Below are 15,572 nucleotides of genomic sequence, written 5' to 3' on the forward strand. Positions count from 1 at the left end.
CCATTTAACTAAGGCTATGGCATGGAACACGAAGCCAGAACAAATCATGGAACCGCTACCGTTTTTGCACATTTACACAGATAGACATTAACTAGAACTGAGGCCTTATACATGAACTCAAAGCAGGGCATAGAAACATTACCACGTGGCGCGTTACACATCTTACTTCATTACCTCTAATACTCGTTTAACTATAGCATGCAACTATCGTTTAAATATGACATGAAACTCTCGTTTAACTATGACATGAAACTCTCGTTTAACAATGACATGAAACTCTCATTTAACAATGACATGAAATTATCGTTTAACTATGACATGAAACTCTCGTTTAACTATGGCATGAAACTCTCGTTTAACTATGACATGAAACTCTCGTTTAACTATGGCATGAAACTCTCGTTTAACTATGACATGAAACTCTCGTTTAACAATGACATGAAACTCTCGTTTAACTATGGCATGAAACTCTCGTTTAACAATGACATGAAACTCTCGTTTAACAATGACATGAAACTCTCGTTTAACTATGGCATGAAACTCTCTTTTAACAATGACATGAAACTATCGTTTAACTATAGCATGAAACTCTCGTTTAACTATGACATGAAACTCTCATTTAACTATGACATGAAACTCTCGTTTAACTATGGCATGAAATCCTCGTTTAACTATGACATGAAACTCTCGTTTAATGATGACATGAAACTCTCGTTTAACTATGACATGAAACTCTCGTTTAACTATGGCATGAAACTCTCGTTTAACGATGACATGAAACTCTCGTTTAACGATGACATGAAATTAACGTTTAACTATGACATGAAACTCTCGTTTAACTATGACATGAAACTCTTGTTTAACGATGACATGAAACTCTCGTTTAACAATGACATGAAATTATCGTTTAACTATGACATGAAACTCTCGTTTAACTATGGCATGAAACTCTCGTTTAACTATGGCATGAAACTCTCGTTTAACAATGACATGAAACTCTCGTTTAACTATGACATGAAACTCTCGTTTAACAATGACATGAAACTCTCGTTTAACAATGACATGAAACTATCGTTTAACGATGACATGAAACTCTCGTTTAACTATGACATGAAACTCTCGTTTAACGATGACATTAAACTCTCGTTTAACGATGACATGAAATTATCGTTTAACTATGACATGAAACTCTCGTTTAACAATGACATGAAACTATCGTTTAACAATGACATGAAACTCTCGTTTAACTATGGCATGAAACTCTGGTTTAACAATGACATGAAACTCTCGTTTAACAATGACATGAAATTATCGTTTAACTATGACATGAAACTCTCGTTTAACTATGACATGAAACTCTCGTTTAACAATGACATGAAACTCTCGTTTAACAATGACATGAAATTATCGTTTAACTATGACATGAAACTCTCGTTTAACTATGACATGAAACTCTCGTTTAACAATGACATGAAACTCTCGTTTAACAATGACATGAAATTATCGTTTAACTATGGCATGAAACTCTCGTTTAACGATGACATGAAACTCTCGTTTAACAATGACATTAAACTCTCGTTTAACTATGACATGAAACTCTCGTTTAACTATGGCATGAAACTCTCGTTTAACTATGACATGAAACTCTCGTTTAACGATGACATGAAACTCTCGTCTAACAATGACATGAAACTCTGGTTTAACAATGACATGAAACTCTCGTTTAACTATGACATGAAACTCTCGTTTAACTATGACATGAAACTCTCGTTTAACTATGGCATGAAACTCTCATTTAACTATGACATGGACTCATGTTTAACTATGGCATGACACTCACGTTTAACTATGGTATGAAACTCTCGTTTAAATATGGCATGCAACAAGGAACAAGAAACTAAACAGGACTAAACTTTTAGTCTGTAATACCGCGTGATGTGCGCAGCAACGCGAGAGGTTCAAACAACCAGTCACATTTACCTTAACTGCTGACAGCTGGTAACACTTGGAAACACAACCTCGTGCCTCCGCCAATAACTAAACAGGTAGGGGACAGAACAGAAACCAAAACAAGTGCACGTGTCCATTGTAAACAAAGTCTTATCGTCCATACGCACTTCAAGCACATGCATGCACTCTCATGCTGACCGTGCACGTCGTTGCCACAGCGCCATCTGCCTGCCAGATCGTGACAGCAATATTCGGAGGAGCTTGCAAATTTTTTAAGTTTTCTGCAGATTTGGGCCCTTTTCGATTCACGTTCGTCGAATATGAGTGCAGCTAAAAGGTTTCATTTACGAACAAACATCACTGCAAAAGACAAAACAATTTAGTGTGATTGTAATTTCGCCAATTGAAGTATTTTTCCACAATAAAACGCACAAAACGCAAATTGCATCACAAATTTTGAAAACCAGCCACAGCAAAATCAATGTTGGCTGCAACAATTCCAAAAAAACCCCCCCTCCACAATATCATGGACTGACTGAATAACTATCTACAGTAATAACATTCTCAGTTCTCTGTTAGCTGAGACTATAGTACAGTAGCATTTGGAGTCCAGGTAAAGAGTAAACGTATCTATTAGTATATAGTGACTGGTGTATTTCATGCCTTTTTACATTGTTAAAGTGCTTTGTTTATATATATATATATATATATATATATATATATATATATATATATATATATATATATATATATATATATATATGTATAAATATATATATAACACATGCATTTCTCTGTAAAATTTTGCCCTCACTATTATTCACAGATCCCCCCAAAACACCAAATCTGACCATGAAAGAAGTTGTAAAGGAAGAAGAATTATACACTATAACATGCACTGTAGAAAGCTCACCCCAGGCAACGCTCACACTAAGCAGATCCTCTCTGACAAACCCAGAAAAAGACATAATCACAGTTCAGTATGTTCAGTCCAACATACTCAAATTTGCTGCCAATGCAACCGTGTCAGATGCAGGTATGTACACCTGCGAAGCGGAAAACACAGAGGGAAAAACCTTCTCAAAAAATCAGCTGAAAGTTTTGTGTAAGTAAAACTGCTTCCCTTTGCTCTATTTTGTGCAGTGAGCTTGTTTTATAATATTATCTTGAAGTACATAAGCTATGACTGAGAGCTAAATACATGTGGTGCTGCTCCCTGTTGTCTTTGCAGATGCCCCTAAAAATGTTACTGCATTAGCAGATCCTGGTGTAGAGCTAAAGGAAGGCTCTAACCTGACACTCACCTGTAAAGCTGATTCTGTACCCGAGGTGTCTGCTTACACATGGATGAAATCTTCTGTGACACACTCAGAGACAGTGGGGCATGGACAGAAAATAACACTCCATTTCCTGAAGAGCTCTGACTCTGACCATTACTTCTGTATCTCAAGAAATGAAATTGGCAGTGCTAAGTCCTCATCAATATTTATCAGAGTCAAGTGTGAGTATCCTTTCTCATAATGCCCGCTCTTGTATCTGAGTTAATGTGAGGAAAATGGATAAAAAGATAAAAATCCATAGTTTTAAAATAACCAGTTAATGAGACTGTTCATGCTAAATTTCATGAAACTTAACAAAATCAGTCATATGAACAAATAATGTGTTTGGTAGGTGGGTTTTACTTTCGTGCGGGTGGAAGCGAGTAGTCAGACATGAAGCTCGTGTGACAAACAAAAGGCATGTTCATTAACATGAATATGTGACAATTACAGTGTTTATTCATTCCTTAATAACTGCCTGGTCAGGGCTGCAGTGGCTTCAATTAGACTAATAGTTTCTTTATATTTCAGAAAATAGAACCAGCTAAATTTGTTGGAAAATATAATGGGCAGATTCAAACAAATTTATACAAACTGATGTTAAAAACAGCCCAGTGCACATTTCTAGTTGAGACTAATTATGAACTGGTGTGAAGTAGCTGAGGTTGTCAGAGCCAGAGTCCACACATCATGATGACAGTGCTGGCATTTCTACATCAGAGTGTTTTCAAGTGTTTCTGAGGATATAATGGTAGACATCATAATTAATTCATTAAGAAAGAAACAAATAAATAAACAAACTGAGGAAACATTCTAGGCTACACCCACTTTAGGTTTAAATCTGAATAGTGAAAAAAAGGCTAAAAAAAAGAAGTCAAAGTAGTGATCTACTGTCTTTGATAGCCACTGATGATGATGATGATGAAGCATAAATTCTGTTAAAAAGTCAGAAATTACGTTATCCTTTGTACCTCAATTAGCCAGTTTATGCAATATTCATCCTATACTTGTTTTCTTGTTCAGATCGGCCACGAATAACACTTAACCACAATATGACATCACTGGGTCTATGGGAAAAGGCGGTACCAATCCACCTGAGTTGCAATGTTCAGTGTGATCCACCAGCCACTTTCTTTGCATGGTACAAGATGGAGGAAAACACCACTGTCTTGTCAAATAATGTGAACTACACAGTTCAACCACAAAACCCAGGAATGTACTACTGCTACGCACGCAATGAAGAAGGGGAATCAAGATCTGAACCAGTCAAAATATTTCTTAATCGTACGTACAAATTTACACTTTTAAAGCTATTCATGACTGACTATTTGTATGAGAAATCAATGCAAATATGTACAGCATACATCATAAGCAAAGAAAATGAACTAATAATGTAATGGAGTCATTACTTTAGATTATAGACTTCTCATTTTCATTTTCAGTTGTGATCTATACTGAATGAAAAAATTATTGTGGTGCACTGAGATATCAACTCTTACTCAAATTTCATTTCTCATCTCTTAGATTTCATTATTAAACAGCTCGTTCAGGTCATCATCTCCTTACTGGTCATCGTGTTTCTGATTGGTGTCATATTTCTGATACAGAGGTAGAAACTTCTCTGCTATATTCTATGTTAAAATAAATGTGTAATTACAATTCATATGCCTTAATGGTGCAGTTTGTAATTTTAAAAACGTGTTTCTAGATAATAACCATACAGTTTAAGATACCCTAGAAAAACTGTGACCTATTCCTAGTGTTTCATACATTATATCCAGAAAATGACTAGGTTGACTCTCAGGAATTCTTTTCTCTTTTCTTACATACAGTACAGTGATTTTGAACAATTGTGTTTATAGATCATATCAAGTGCTGATTTGACAACATTATTAATTCACAAAACATTACATATACGCACACCATCTACTTTAATAGGAACATTTATACAGTTATCCATGTATGCAGATACAGGACAAGGGCATCAGTTAATATTCACATCAAACATCAGGATGGGAAAAGTGTGACTGTAACCGTGGCATGGTTGTTGATGGCAGATTACTGAGTATTTCAGAAACTGCTGATCTCCTGGGAATTTCACAGTCTCTGGAATGTACACAGAATGGTTCAAAAACAAAAAAAAAACATCCTGTGTGCAGGCTGAAACACTTAGTAGATGAGAGAGATCCGAGGAGAATGATCAGACTGATTTTAGATGACAGGAAGTCTACAGTAACTCAAATAAGCACTCTTTACAACTGTGGTAAGCAGAAATGCATCTCAGAATGCACACCACATCAAACCTTGAGGTGGAGGGGCTACAACAGTAGAAGACCACATCAGGTTCCACTCCTCTCGGCCAAGAACAAGAATCTGAGGCTATCATGGGCATTGTTGAAAACTGGAAAAAAAGACCAGGTGAGAAAGAGTGATTACTTACAGCGTTACTATGTGTTACTATGTCCTTCCTAGCAGTTTAAACTAATCTGGCCATTTTCATCTGACTTCTCTAATCAACAAGGCATTTTCACACACAGAAATTGCAGGAGATCAGCAGTTTCTGAAATATTCAAACCAGCCCATCTGGCACCAACACCCATGCCACGATCAAAGTCACAGAGATCACACTTTTTCCCCATTCTGATGTTTGATATGATCATTAACTGACCTGTATCTCTTGACCTGTAGCTCTTGACCTGTATCTGAATGATTTTATGAATTGTACTGCTGTCACATGATTGGCAGATTGGATAACTGCATAAATGACCAGGTGTTCAGTTGTTCCTATTAAAGTGAATTGTGAGTGTAGTACATCTGATTTTCTTACAAAGGCACTCTTTTGATTCCAATTACAATTTCCCTTGCAAAATAACAAAGCCTTTATAATTCATATAATATCTCCACTAACTTTCAAATGCTTTGTTTTTTACACTTATTTTCAATGTTTGAATTACTAAATATAAATATTTTTAGCTTTTAAAATTTGCTTATCATGTAAATAGCTGTTTTTATTTTTGATCACTTAGATTTGGACTTATTTAGAAGTCTCTCATTACATCTTTATTACTTGAATATATTAAATGTGTGTGTGTGTGTGTGTGTGTGTGTGTGTGTGTGTGTGTGTGTGTGTGTGTGTGTGTGTGTGTGTGTGTGTAACCATGTGTGCCCATTTGTCATCTCACTTCACAGAATCATCCTGAGAAAAAGATCAGCCCAACGGTCATTTTTCTTCTCAGCAGCTCCATTATGTTTTTTATCGAACTTGGGTTCATCGGTTAGTTTTTTTCTGCTTATTTCAAGATTAAGCAATTTCAGGAGAAAAAAAATATCATGCTACATGGAACCCAATGTTACATCTTAAACATAACATACGGTAGCGTGATGGTGCAGTGGGCAGCGTTGCCACCTCACATATCCAGGGATCTAGACTTAATCCTGCGATGGGTTTGCAGTCTGTGTGGAGGTCCTGTGAGTGTTGTCCCTGTGTCCTTGTAAATTTCCTCTGAGTTCTCAGATTTCTTCCCACCTTCCAAAAAACATTCCATTAGGTGGATTACCTAAGATAAATTACCCCTAGGTGTAAATGTGTGTCTTCTAGGTGTTCTATGTATTCCCACCTCATGCCTAGTGTTTTGGGATAGGCTCCACATCCTCTGACTCTGACTAGGATAAACAGTTACTAAAAGTGAAATATTACTAAAAATATTACTTAAGCAGGGCAGCAACACGTTTTTGTGCTTGCATGTTTAGTTTTATTCAGCCCCTTGGTACATACACATTGATTATTAAAAAAAAACAAAACTGTATAACCATCTCATGTTCAGCATAATAACATCTGGCATCAGTCATTGACAATAAACACCAAAGACCCTTAACATATGTTAACATAGACAAATAAACACAACAAAATGGGCATTCATAAGCAATCAGTACTTTCAAACAAGCTAACAAATACCACTGGATTAAAAAGCTCAATCTGGGTTAAGAATGAATGGGGAGTAGAACCTTATAATACAAAGGTCAAGAAATATCGCTCTGGTTCTCGAAGAAGTAATGGTTCAATGCCAGAGGCGTATAGGTTTTTGAGGCTGTCATTTATGTTACATTTATCCAAGACAGGCAACATTCACTGAAACATTATTTATGTTAACAAATTATATATTGTGTGTAGGACTCACGTAATAACACTAGGGAGAACCTGGTGATGGAGGGATCTACAGAGCTCTCGGGTTTCAGCGATAACCATTCAGTCTCTGCTGTTCAATCAAATCATCCAGCCAATAGGAACATACAAGCAGGAAGGTTAACCACTCTTAATACTTGTGTGATTTGGTGGAGTAGATTTTATACATAAGAGTATAATCTCTTTACTTTCATATACTTAATGAATATATTATATTTTATATATTATGTTTATGCATTTCCAGGCCAAATTCTAACATTCACACGGTGTATGATGCTATAAAGTTGCCGCCATCCAAGCAGGTAAGAAATTACAGTATTTGTTTCTTTTATTACTTTTATTACTAATCACCAAGTATATGTATTTTTATGTAAAACAGTAAACTCATAATCTAACATATCCAATAAGCCAGAGGCAAAGGTGATAATCTGCAATTTGCCATTGGCTTTATAGAAACAGCATCATACAGAAGAGGATTTAACCATGACCACTGTGAATTATGCTATGCTGCAGTTCGTGGACAGCAGCAATCCAAATAAAAGGTATATAAATGTGAAATGACAAATTGAGCAACTATTTTATATGAAAAATCCAATTTGTTAAGCATCTATAAAAGACTATATAGTCTTGAATTATAAGTGAAATTTTGAAATGAATGTTTTGTTGTTGTCTTAGTGTACCGAGCCATGACGGTTCTGGTCCAGTCTATGCTGAAGTTTCAAAAAATAAACAAATGGCAAAAGTAAGTCATATTACTCATTCTACAGATAGAGATAGATAGATAGATAGATAGATAGATAGATAGATAGATACTTTATTGATCCCCAAGGGGAAATTCAAGGTCCCAGTAGCTCAAGATATCACACACAATACAACATACAATAAAGTATAAGCAGGATGCTAAAAGAATAACTAATTAAAAACAGTAAAATATACCAAATCAAGGATCCACAGACTGGGAAATAGAGGTATAAAGTATAAGCAGGATGCTAAAAGAATAACTAATAAAAACAGTAAAATATACCAAATCAAGGATCCACAGACTGGGAAATAGAGGTAGGGGTTGCACATGTGGGCTAATATACTCCATAAACAGTGCAAACAGTGTAAACAGTAAAACAGTCACACAGTGAACCATTACACAACATTGTTGTAAGAGGTCATGGAAGTGTATGAGAATATATGAAAAGGTGAAGAGGCAGATAGACTATGCAGAGAAGTCTATCTCACCTCTTCCTTTATGTGAAGCATTGAAGAGTTGTATAGCCCTAGGGACAAAAGACTTTCTCAGCCTGTCAGTTGTACATGGCAGTGAGCGTAGCCTCCAACTGATCAAGCTCTTTCGCTTTATGATAGTGTTATGGAGTGGATGACAGTCATTGTCCAAAATATTAATCAATTTGCTCAAGGTCCTTTTGTCTGACACTGAAGTGATACACTCCAGTTCCGCTCCCACAACAGAGCCAGCTTTCCTTACCAGCCTGTCCAGTCGCCCAGCATCCTTCTTCTTAATGCTTCCTCCCCAGCATACCACAGCATAGAAGAGGACGCTGGCAACAACAGACTGGTAGAACATCCAGAGGAGCTTGCTGCAGACATTGAAGGACCGCAGCCTCCTCAGGAAGTACTGCCTGCCCTGCCCTTTCTTGTAGAGTGCTTCAGTCTTGAATGACCAGTCCAGTTTATTGTCCAAATGTATTCCCAGATACTTGTAAGTGTTTACCACCTCCACCTTTACCCCCTCAATGGTGACTGGCAGCAGAGCAGGCTTAGACTTCCGGAAATCTACCACCATCTCCTTGGTCTTAGCAGTGTTGAGTTGTAGGTGGTTGAGTTTGCACCATTGCACAAAGTCCTCCAAAAGGCTATCCTGTACTCCTCCTCCTGCCCATCCCTGATAAGCCCCACAATTGCAGTATCATCCGAAAACTTCTGCATGTGGCATGACTCTGTGTTGTAGCAAAAGCCAGACGTGTACAGGGTGAACAGGACTGAAGAGAGCACTGTTCCACGTGGAGCTCCGGTGCTACTGATCACAGTGTCAGAGAGGCAATTCTTCAGTCTGACGAACTGTGGCCGCTCTGTCAGATAGTCTGCAATCCAGGATACTAGGTGAGCATCCACACCCATCTGCAGGAGCTTGTCACTTAGTCTGAGGGGTTGAATGGTATTAAAAGTGCTGGAGAAATCAAAGAACATGATTCTCACAGCACTTTTCCCCTTGTCCAGGTAAGCATGCATCCTGTGCAGGAGATATGTGATGGCATCATCCACACCCACTTTCTCCTGGTATGCAAATTGTAGCGGGTCTAGTGCAAGACGTACCTGGGGTCTAAGTATCCCCAAAACCAGCCGCTCCATGGTCTTCATCACATGGATTGTTAGAGCGACTGGCCTGTAATCATTGAGCTCACTTGTATGTGACTTCTTGGGGACAGGGATAAGACATGATGTCTTCCACAATGTTGGAACTCTTCCAAGACGAAGTCTCAGGTTGAAGATGTGCTTCAGTGGCTCCCCTAGTTCAGAAGCACAGACCCTGAGCAGCCTTGGACACAGTCTGTCAGGCCCGGCTGCTTTCCTGGGGTGGAGTTTCCTCAGCTGTCCTTTAACTTGATCTGCCGTGATTATATGGGGGAAGAGGAAAGGGAGAGGGAAGAGGGGAGGGGATAGGTGCGCCTGCGGGAGGTGTCTGGTGTCTGAAGACTGGTGACTAGTGACCAACGTTGGTGTAGTCACATTGTTCATTGTCACCTTGTGGGGGAAGAATACATCAGCCTTTGATGGTGGGGCAACGTGGTGCACCGAAAGTGAGGGGGGAGGTATGAGTTGAACAGACAAGCAAGCATGAGCAGTGTCTGAATCAGCAGAGGGCAGTGGACAGTCCACTGCCATCGGAGCTGGAACAGGGCAGTCGAACCTATTGTAAAAGTGGTTCAACTGATTCGCCCTATCCAGGTCTCCCTCCACAGAGCTACCACTCTTCCTCAGTCCAGTGATGGTCTTCATTCCATCCCAGACCTCCTTCACATTGTTCTCCTGCAACTTCTGTTCCACCTTCTTTCTGTATTCCTCCTTAGCCTCTCTCAGCCTGGCTTTGAGTTCCCCCTGTACGCGCCTCAGCTCTGCCTGATCCCCCTCTCTGAACGCCATCTTTTTCCTATTGAGAAGGGTCTTGACATTGCTGGTTATCCAAGGCTTGTTGTTTGGAAAGCAGCGTTCAGTTCTTGTGGGAACAACTATGTGCATACAGAAGTTCAGGTAGTCAGTTGTACAATGTGTGACCTCCTCCAAATCCTCTCCATTTTGTAGCACGCTCCAGTCAGTGGACTCAAAACAGTCTCTCAAAGCCTCATCCAGTCCTGTTGTCCACTTCCTGAAGGTGCGTCTGACAACCGGTAGCCTTTGTACTTTTGGTTTGTACAATGGTTGAGGATAAATGAGGTTGTGGTCTGACTTTCCCAGTGGGGGTAGGGGGTTGGCATTGTATGCATCTCTCACGTTTGCATACATGAGGTCTATGGTCCTGTTCTTCCTGGTTGGGCAATCAACAACCTGGTAGAAATTAGTGAGGGTAGAATCCAGTGTTATGTAGTTGAAGTCGCCAGAGATCGCAAAAAAAGCATCTGTGTGTTGAGTTTGGAGCCTTGCAATTATAGAATGAATGACGTCGCACGCCATGTCCGGAAGGGCTCGTGGCGGAGTGTAAACACAGACAACAATGGCATGCGAAAACTCCCTCGGCATGTAGTACGGTCGAAGACTAACCGCGATTAACTCCACATCCTTACAACATACAGTCTGTTCAACTGTAACATGGCCGTGATTGCACCATCTGTTGTTTATGTACATCACCAATCCACCTCCCTTCTTTTTTCCAGCAAGTTTAATGTCTCTGTCCAGATGAGCCACACTAAAGCCAGGCAGCTCAACATTAACAGTGGGGATACCGCTAGTTAGCCACGTCTCCGTAAGGCATATCAGGCTACATTCCCTATACAACTTCAGATTTCTTACCAGGGCAGCCAGCTCGTCAGTCTTGTTAGTAATTGAATTCACGTTCCCCATCACCGTCGATGGAATTGCGGGCTTGAATTTCCGCTTGAATATCCACTCTTGCTCCTGTCGTTTAGTCCTCACTTTAAGTCCCGCTCTACAGCCCCGAAAGCACCATAATTCCTCAGGGATGTTAACGTGAACATCACCAGCATTCCTCCATAGTGCGAGCAGCTGATTCCTTGTATAAACAAGTTTTCTGCCGCCAGAGCGTTTCAATAACTGATCCATATCCATAGGATAGAATGAAAAACACTCCTAAAAGTGTGTAATCCTACAACTCCTAAACGTGTGAAGTAAAAAAAAGTAAACAAAAGACAAAAACACACACACACACACAAAAAAAAAACAAAAAAACTGAGCTACACGGATTGCTGCCACTCTTGCCGGCGCATGCGCAAGATACAGTTCAACAACAGATGACCTATTGATCCAGATCATGTCTTTTGATTCATTGGAATGCGCTTACTATAAAAGTCATAGTAGACATTATGTTTATCTGTGTGTGAATGGAGGTTGAGACGGATGCAAGTGCAGAATTTTCCAGTTTAATAAAGCACAAACAAAGATACAAAAGACACTATGATCTTGAGGCAAAACACTATGGCAAAACTAAACATAAACCAGAAATATAAACACAGCAACAAGAACTTCGCCAAAGAAAGACAGACATGAAACATAGAGTGCAGTGCAAACTGTGGCCATATACATGAGTGCTCGATTAACAGGAACGTGATTCAGGTGCAGGTGGTCATGTGACTGTGATGCAGTGGCTGCTGGGAACAGTACTTCAGACTTCCTTCTGAATCACACAGTGCCCATTTTCATGCATGGGATCATCCTTATTGCAAGCATTCGTATTAGATTAGATTAGATTAGATTACATTCATCTTTATTGTGATTGTGCAGAGTACAAGTACAGAACCAATGAAATGCAATTAGCATCTAACCAGACATGCAGTAGAGAACATCTCAGTACAAATGACAAGTTATACAAATATAGTAGGTGCATTTTACACAGAAATTAAGTATATATGCCCGGTGACCATCAGGTGACTATACAGATGACATCATGTAGTAATTAGACAGTAATGTGCAAAGAGGCAAGCAGAGTGCAAACAGCATTAATATTGTACAGAACAGGTTTGTAAAGGCCATTTGTAAAATTTATTTTAAGAGCCTAATTGTTCTGGATAATTTAATCTCAACAGGTTTTCACAAAATCAGAATGTATAATTCTGATGGGCAGGCCACCATTGCCTCGTCCGTCCACCAGAGGGAGACAGAGATCCACCTCTCAGTAATTAGTGACAACTAGTGCTACCTGTGACTGGTCTATTTATGGGCTGCTTACAGGTTGCTCAAATGCTTACTCTTGAGTTCATACTATGAGGGCATGACTATGCTGGTATTATATTTTGAAAATTAGAGCTGAACTCCAGCCTTTTTTCTCTGCCAGGTTGGACTCACCTTGTCAACCTATAACTTATGATCAGATGTATGTGCACTACTAGAAAAAAAATGAATGATGAGATGTTCTTCAGGTTCTCTCTCCAGAGGAGACCAGAAAGGTTTTATGTAGAACACTGCAACAGGCTTTCTCCTGTTACATAGTCCCAAGTAGCTAAAAACCCTTCATTATTGGTCACATATGGATTTGTAGAATTTATTGGATTTGTAGGCTTTGGTAGGTTAAAGGGGTCATATGATGCTTTTGGAATGTTTTCCTTTTCCTTTAGTGTGTAATGTATCTTTTTGTGCATGTACAAGATTTGTAAAGTTACAAAGCTCATAGTCTCCCACAAAGGGATTTATTCTATCTAACAGAAAACATCTATCTGCTCCAGACCTGCCTAAAACTCCTCGATCGAAGTCCAGTTATTACTTCTGCAAACGTCAGCATCACAATTTGTCTAACATAGATGCATTACGTGTCTTTGCTAGAACCACTTTGTAAAATGTGTTATGGTGTCACTTCAGAATATAAAGTTGTTACAGTGAAGACAAGTTAAACTGTTATAAAATCATGTCTGAAAGGTAAGAGAGTTACAAAATAAAAACTTACCACTGTGCAACGTTCTGCTCAAGTCTTGCGTGCAAAGTCGGTTCCGATTGATCTGCTCGATCATCCGCCTTTTCAGACTCTTACTGGGGCATGAACTGATGCGGTAAAACTGACAACATTATTAACTGGGTTTATAATTGCTTTAGAAGTCTTTGAAGCTGAAGTTCATGATTATGGTAAGGTAACATTTGACACACTTAAGGATTTTGACCAATCACAATGCAATGGGTCAGCTGGCCAGTCAGGGCACTCTGGGTTTTTCAGAAGGAGGGGCTTTGGAGAAACCGGAACTCAATCAGAGCATTTCAGACAGACTGGGAATACTTTAATAATGTACAGTATGTGAAAAATAATGTGTTTTGAACATTAAATCATGTTAACCTTTTCTATTACACCCAATGAACAAAACATTTAACTTTTAAAATAGCATCATATGATCCCTTTAAAGCATGATGTGTAGAAAAAGTCTGGGAGAAATTAACTTTAGTTAAAGGTGCCTTTCTTACAGAAACTACAAGATGGTCATGCAGATTATGAAAACGTCTCGGGTGTGTGTGCTGCAAAGCGGCCATTTCCAAACATAAACTGGGACTCGGACAGCAGTGAATCAGAAGAAGAGGTGAATTACACTAAAGTGTCATTCACTGTAACAGCACACCACAATACACAGATGGATGTATTGAGTTCAGATGAGGAAGACAAAACTGAATACTCTGAGGTCAAAATTTAGGGTTAGAACAATTATGTTTATGCGTTTATATAAAGCTTCTTGTACTTTATGCAGTAAACTGCTTTAAAACATGGCTCTCTAAAATGATTCTGCTAAATCAGAGCACTGTTCTGTGGTTATTATGTGTGGCAGACTGGGAAAAGCCATTTCATGTAAATGTCTCTGAATATACTAAATGTCCTACTTTAAGAAAATATGAATATATATTTACCAATATGACATGGAAATGTGTAATTTGGACAACTTTTCTAACCTTGCCTTGGCTGTGTGTCTGGAGAGATCATGTGTAAGGAGCCAGTTTAATAAAGGCAGTGGTAAAAACAGTCAGTCTGCTTAAAGATGTCCAAAACCTAGTAGTTAATGACTACATATTGAATTCTGTTGGGGGAGGGGGGGGTTAGGGGTTTCATTCTTTCTTTTTGGTCACCTGATGTTATTTGTTTATAGAAGACGCAGAGGACCACTCTTATTATTATTTAGGCCGTGTTAAATAAAAACATAGAATTGAAGGCAGGTGTGCTTTCTTTTCCCCATGATTGTATATTTAGATTTTTAGCTTTTGACTGTTGTATAAGTATTATATATGGGCTGAATTTTTGTCTATCTTTGTGCAGATATTCTATAAACAGAAATTAGTCTCAAGTGGGATAATAATTTTAAAATAAAAGGAAATAATAATTTGTGTGTGTGATTAGATCAGAATGCACTACTCTCCAGGGTTGTGCTTTGTTTTTACATTTACATTTACATTTAGCAGACACTGTTTTCCCAAGCGGCTTACAACTGAGGAAATATGAGCAACGTGAAGTATCACGCGGAGAACAATACAAGTAGTGCTACCATACAAGATTTATAATTGTGTTCCAGAGAAGCAAAGTGTGCAGAGTAGAGGTGTAAGAGCCAGTGTAAGGGGTTTTTGGGTTATTTTTAAATAATATGGGTTGTCATGTATTTTTCACCGAAGAACGTCCTAACCACTTTCCTTGGCTGTGTTCATTATTTCATTGTGTGTGCTGCTACATTGCACCTCAAGCTGGTGTTTACCTTTTGTTCTTCGACATATTTCCTGGTCGCTCCCCCTTTTTTTATATATAGTTTTATCTGTCTGTCTGCTCTACATTAATAAAAAATCAACTTCTGATATCCATGTCTGCCTGTGGTCTAACCCCTGATATGGACCATCACCATGATTCTTATATATGCACTGCAAGCATCTACATGTTTGACATGGACGTGGTGGTAATTTGTAAATTGTTATACACTGTAATA

The 15,572-nt window shown here is 38.7% G+C and overlaps 1 protein-coding gene across 4 annotated transcripts in view; it reads left to right on the top strand.

Annotated features, from left to right (window-relative positions):
- The window catches only part of si:dkey-24p1.1 (uncharacterized protein LOC556718 homolog), a 59,685-nt gene that overhangs the window by 6,150 nt on the left and 37,963 nt on the right, over window positions 1-15,572 (top strand). The window contains exons 8-17 of one of the 4 annotated variants that reach the window (XM_017490606.3): window positions 2,777-3,055; window positions 3,182-3,451; window positions 4,293-4,553; window positions 4,794-4,878; window positions 6,459-6,543; window positions 7,441-7,571; window positions 7,697-7,754; window positions 7,906-7,994; window positions 8,128-8,194; window positions 14,082-15,446. The exons of the other annotated variants lie outside the window; for them this stretch is intronic. Of the exons in view, the coding sequence (XP_017346095.1) occupies window positions 2,777-3,055; window positions 3,182-3,451; window positions 4,293-4,553; window positions 4,794-4,878; window positions 6,459-6,543; window positions 7,441-7,571; window positions 7,697-7,754; window positions 7,906-7,994; window positions 8,128-8,194; window positions 14,082-14,303 (1,547 nt within the window). The 3' untranslated portion in view covers window positions 14,304-15,446. Of the gene's footprint in view, window positions 1-2,776; window positions 3,056-3,181; window positions 3,452-4,292; window positions 4,554-4,793; window positions 4,879-6,458; window positions 6,544-7,440; window positions 7,572-7,696; window positions 7,755-7,905; window positions 7,995-8,127; window positions 8,195-14,081; window positions 15,447-15,572 lie in introns of those variants that run through there. 4 annotated transcript variants of the gene reach the window in all.

The sequence above is a fragment of the Ictalurus punctatus genome, chromosome 17 (genome assembly GCF_001660625.3).
Source record: "Ictalurus punctatus breed USDA103 chromosome 17, Coco_2.0, whole genome shotgun sequence".
NCBI lineage: Eukaryota > Metazoa > Chordata > Actinopteri > Siluriformes > Ictaluridae > Ictalurus > Ictalurus punctatus.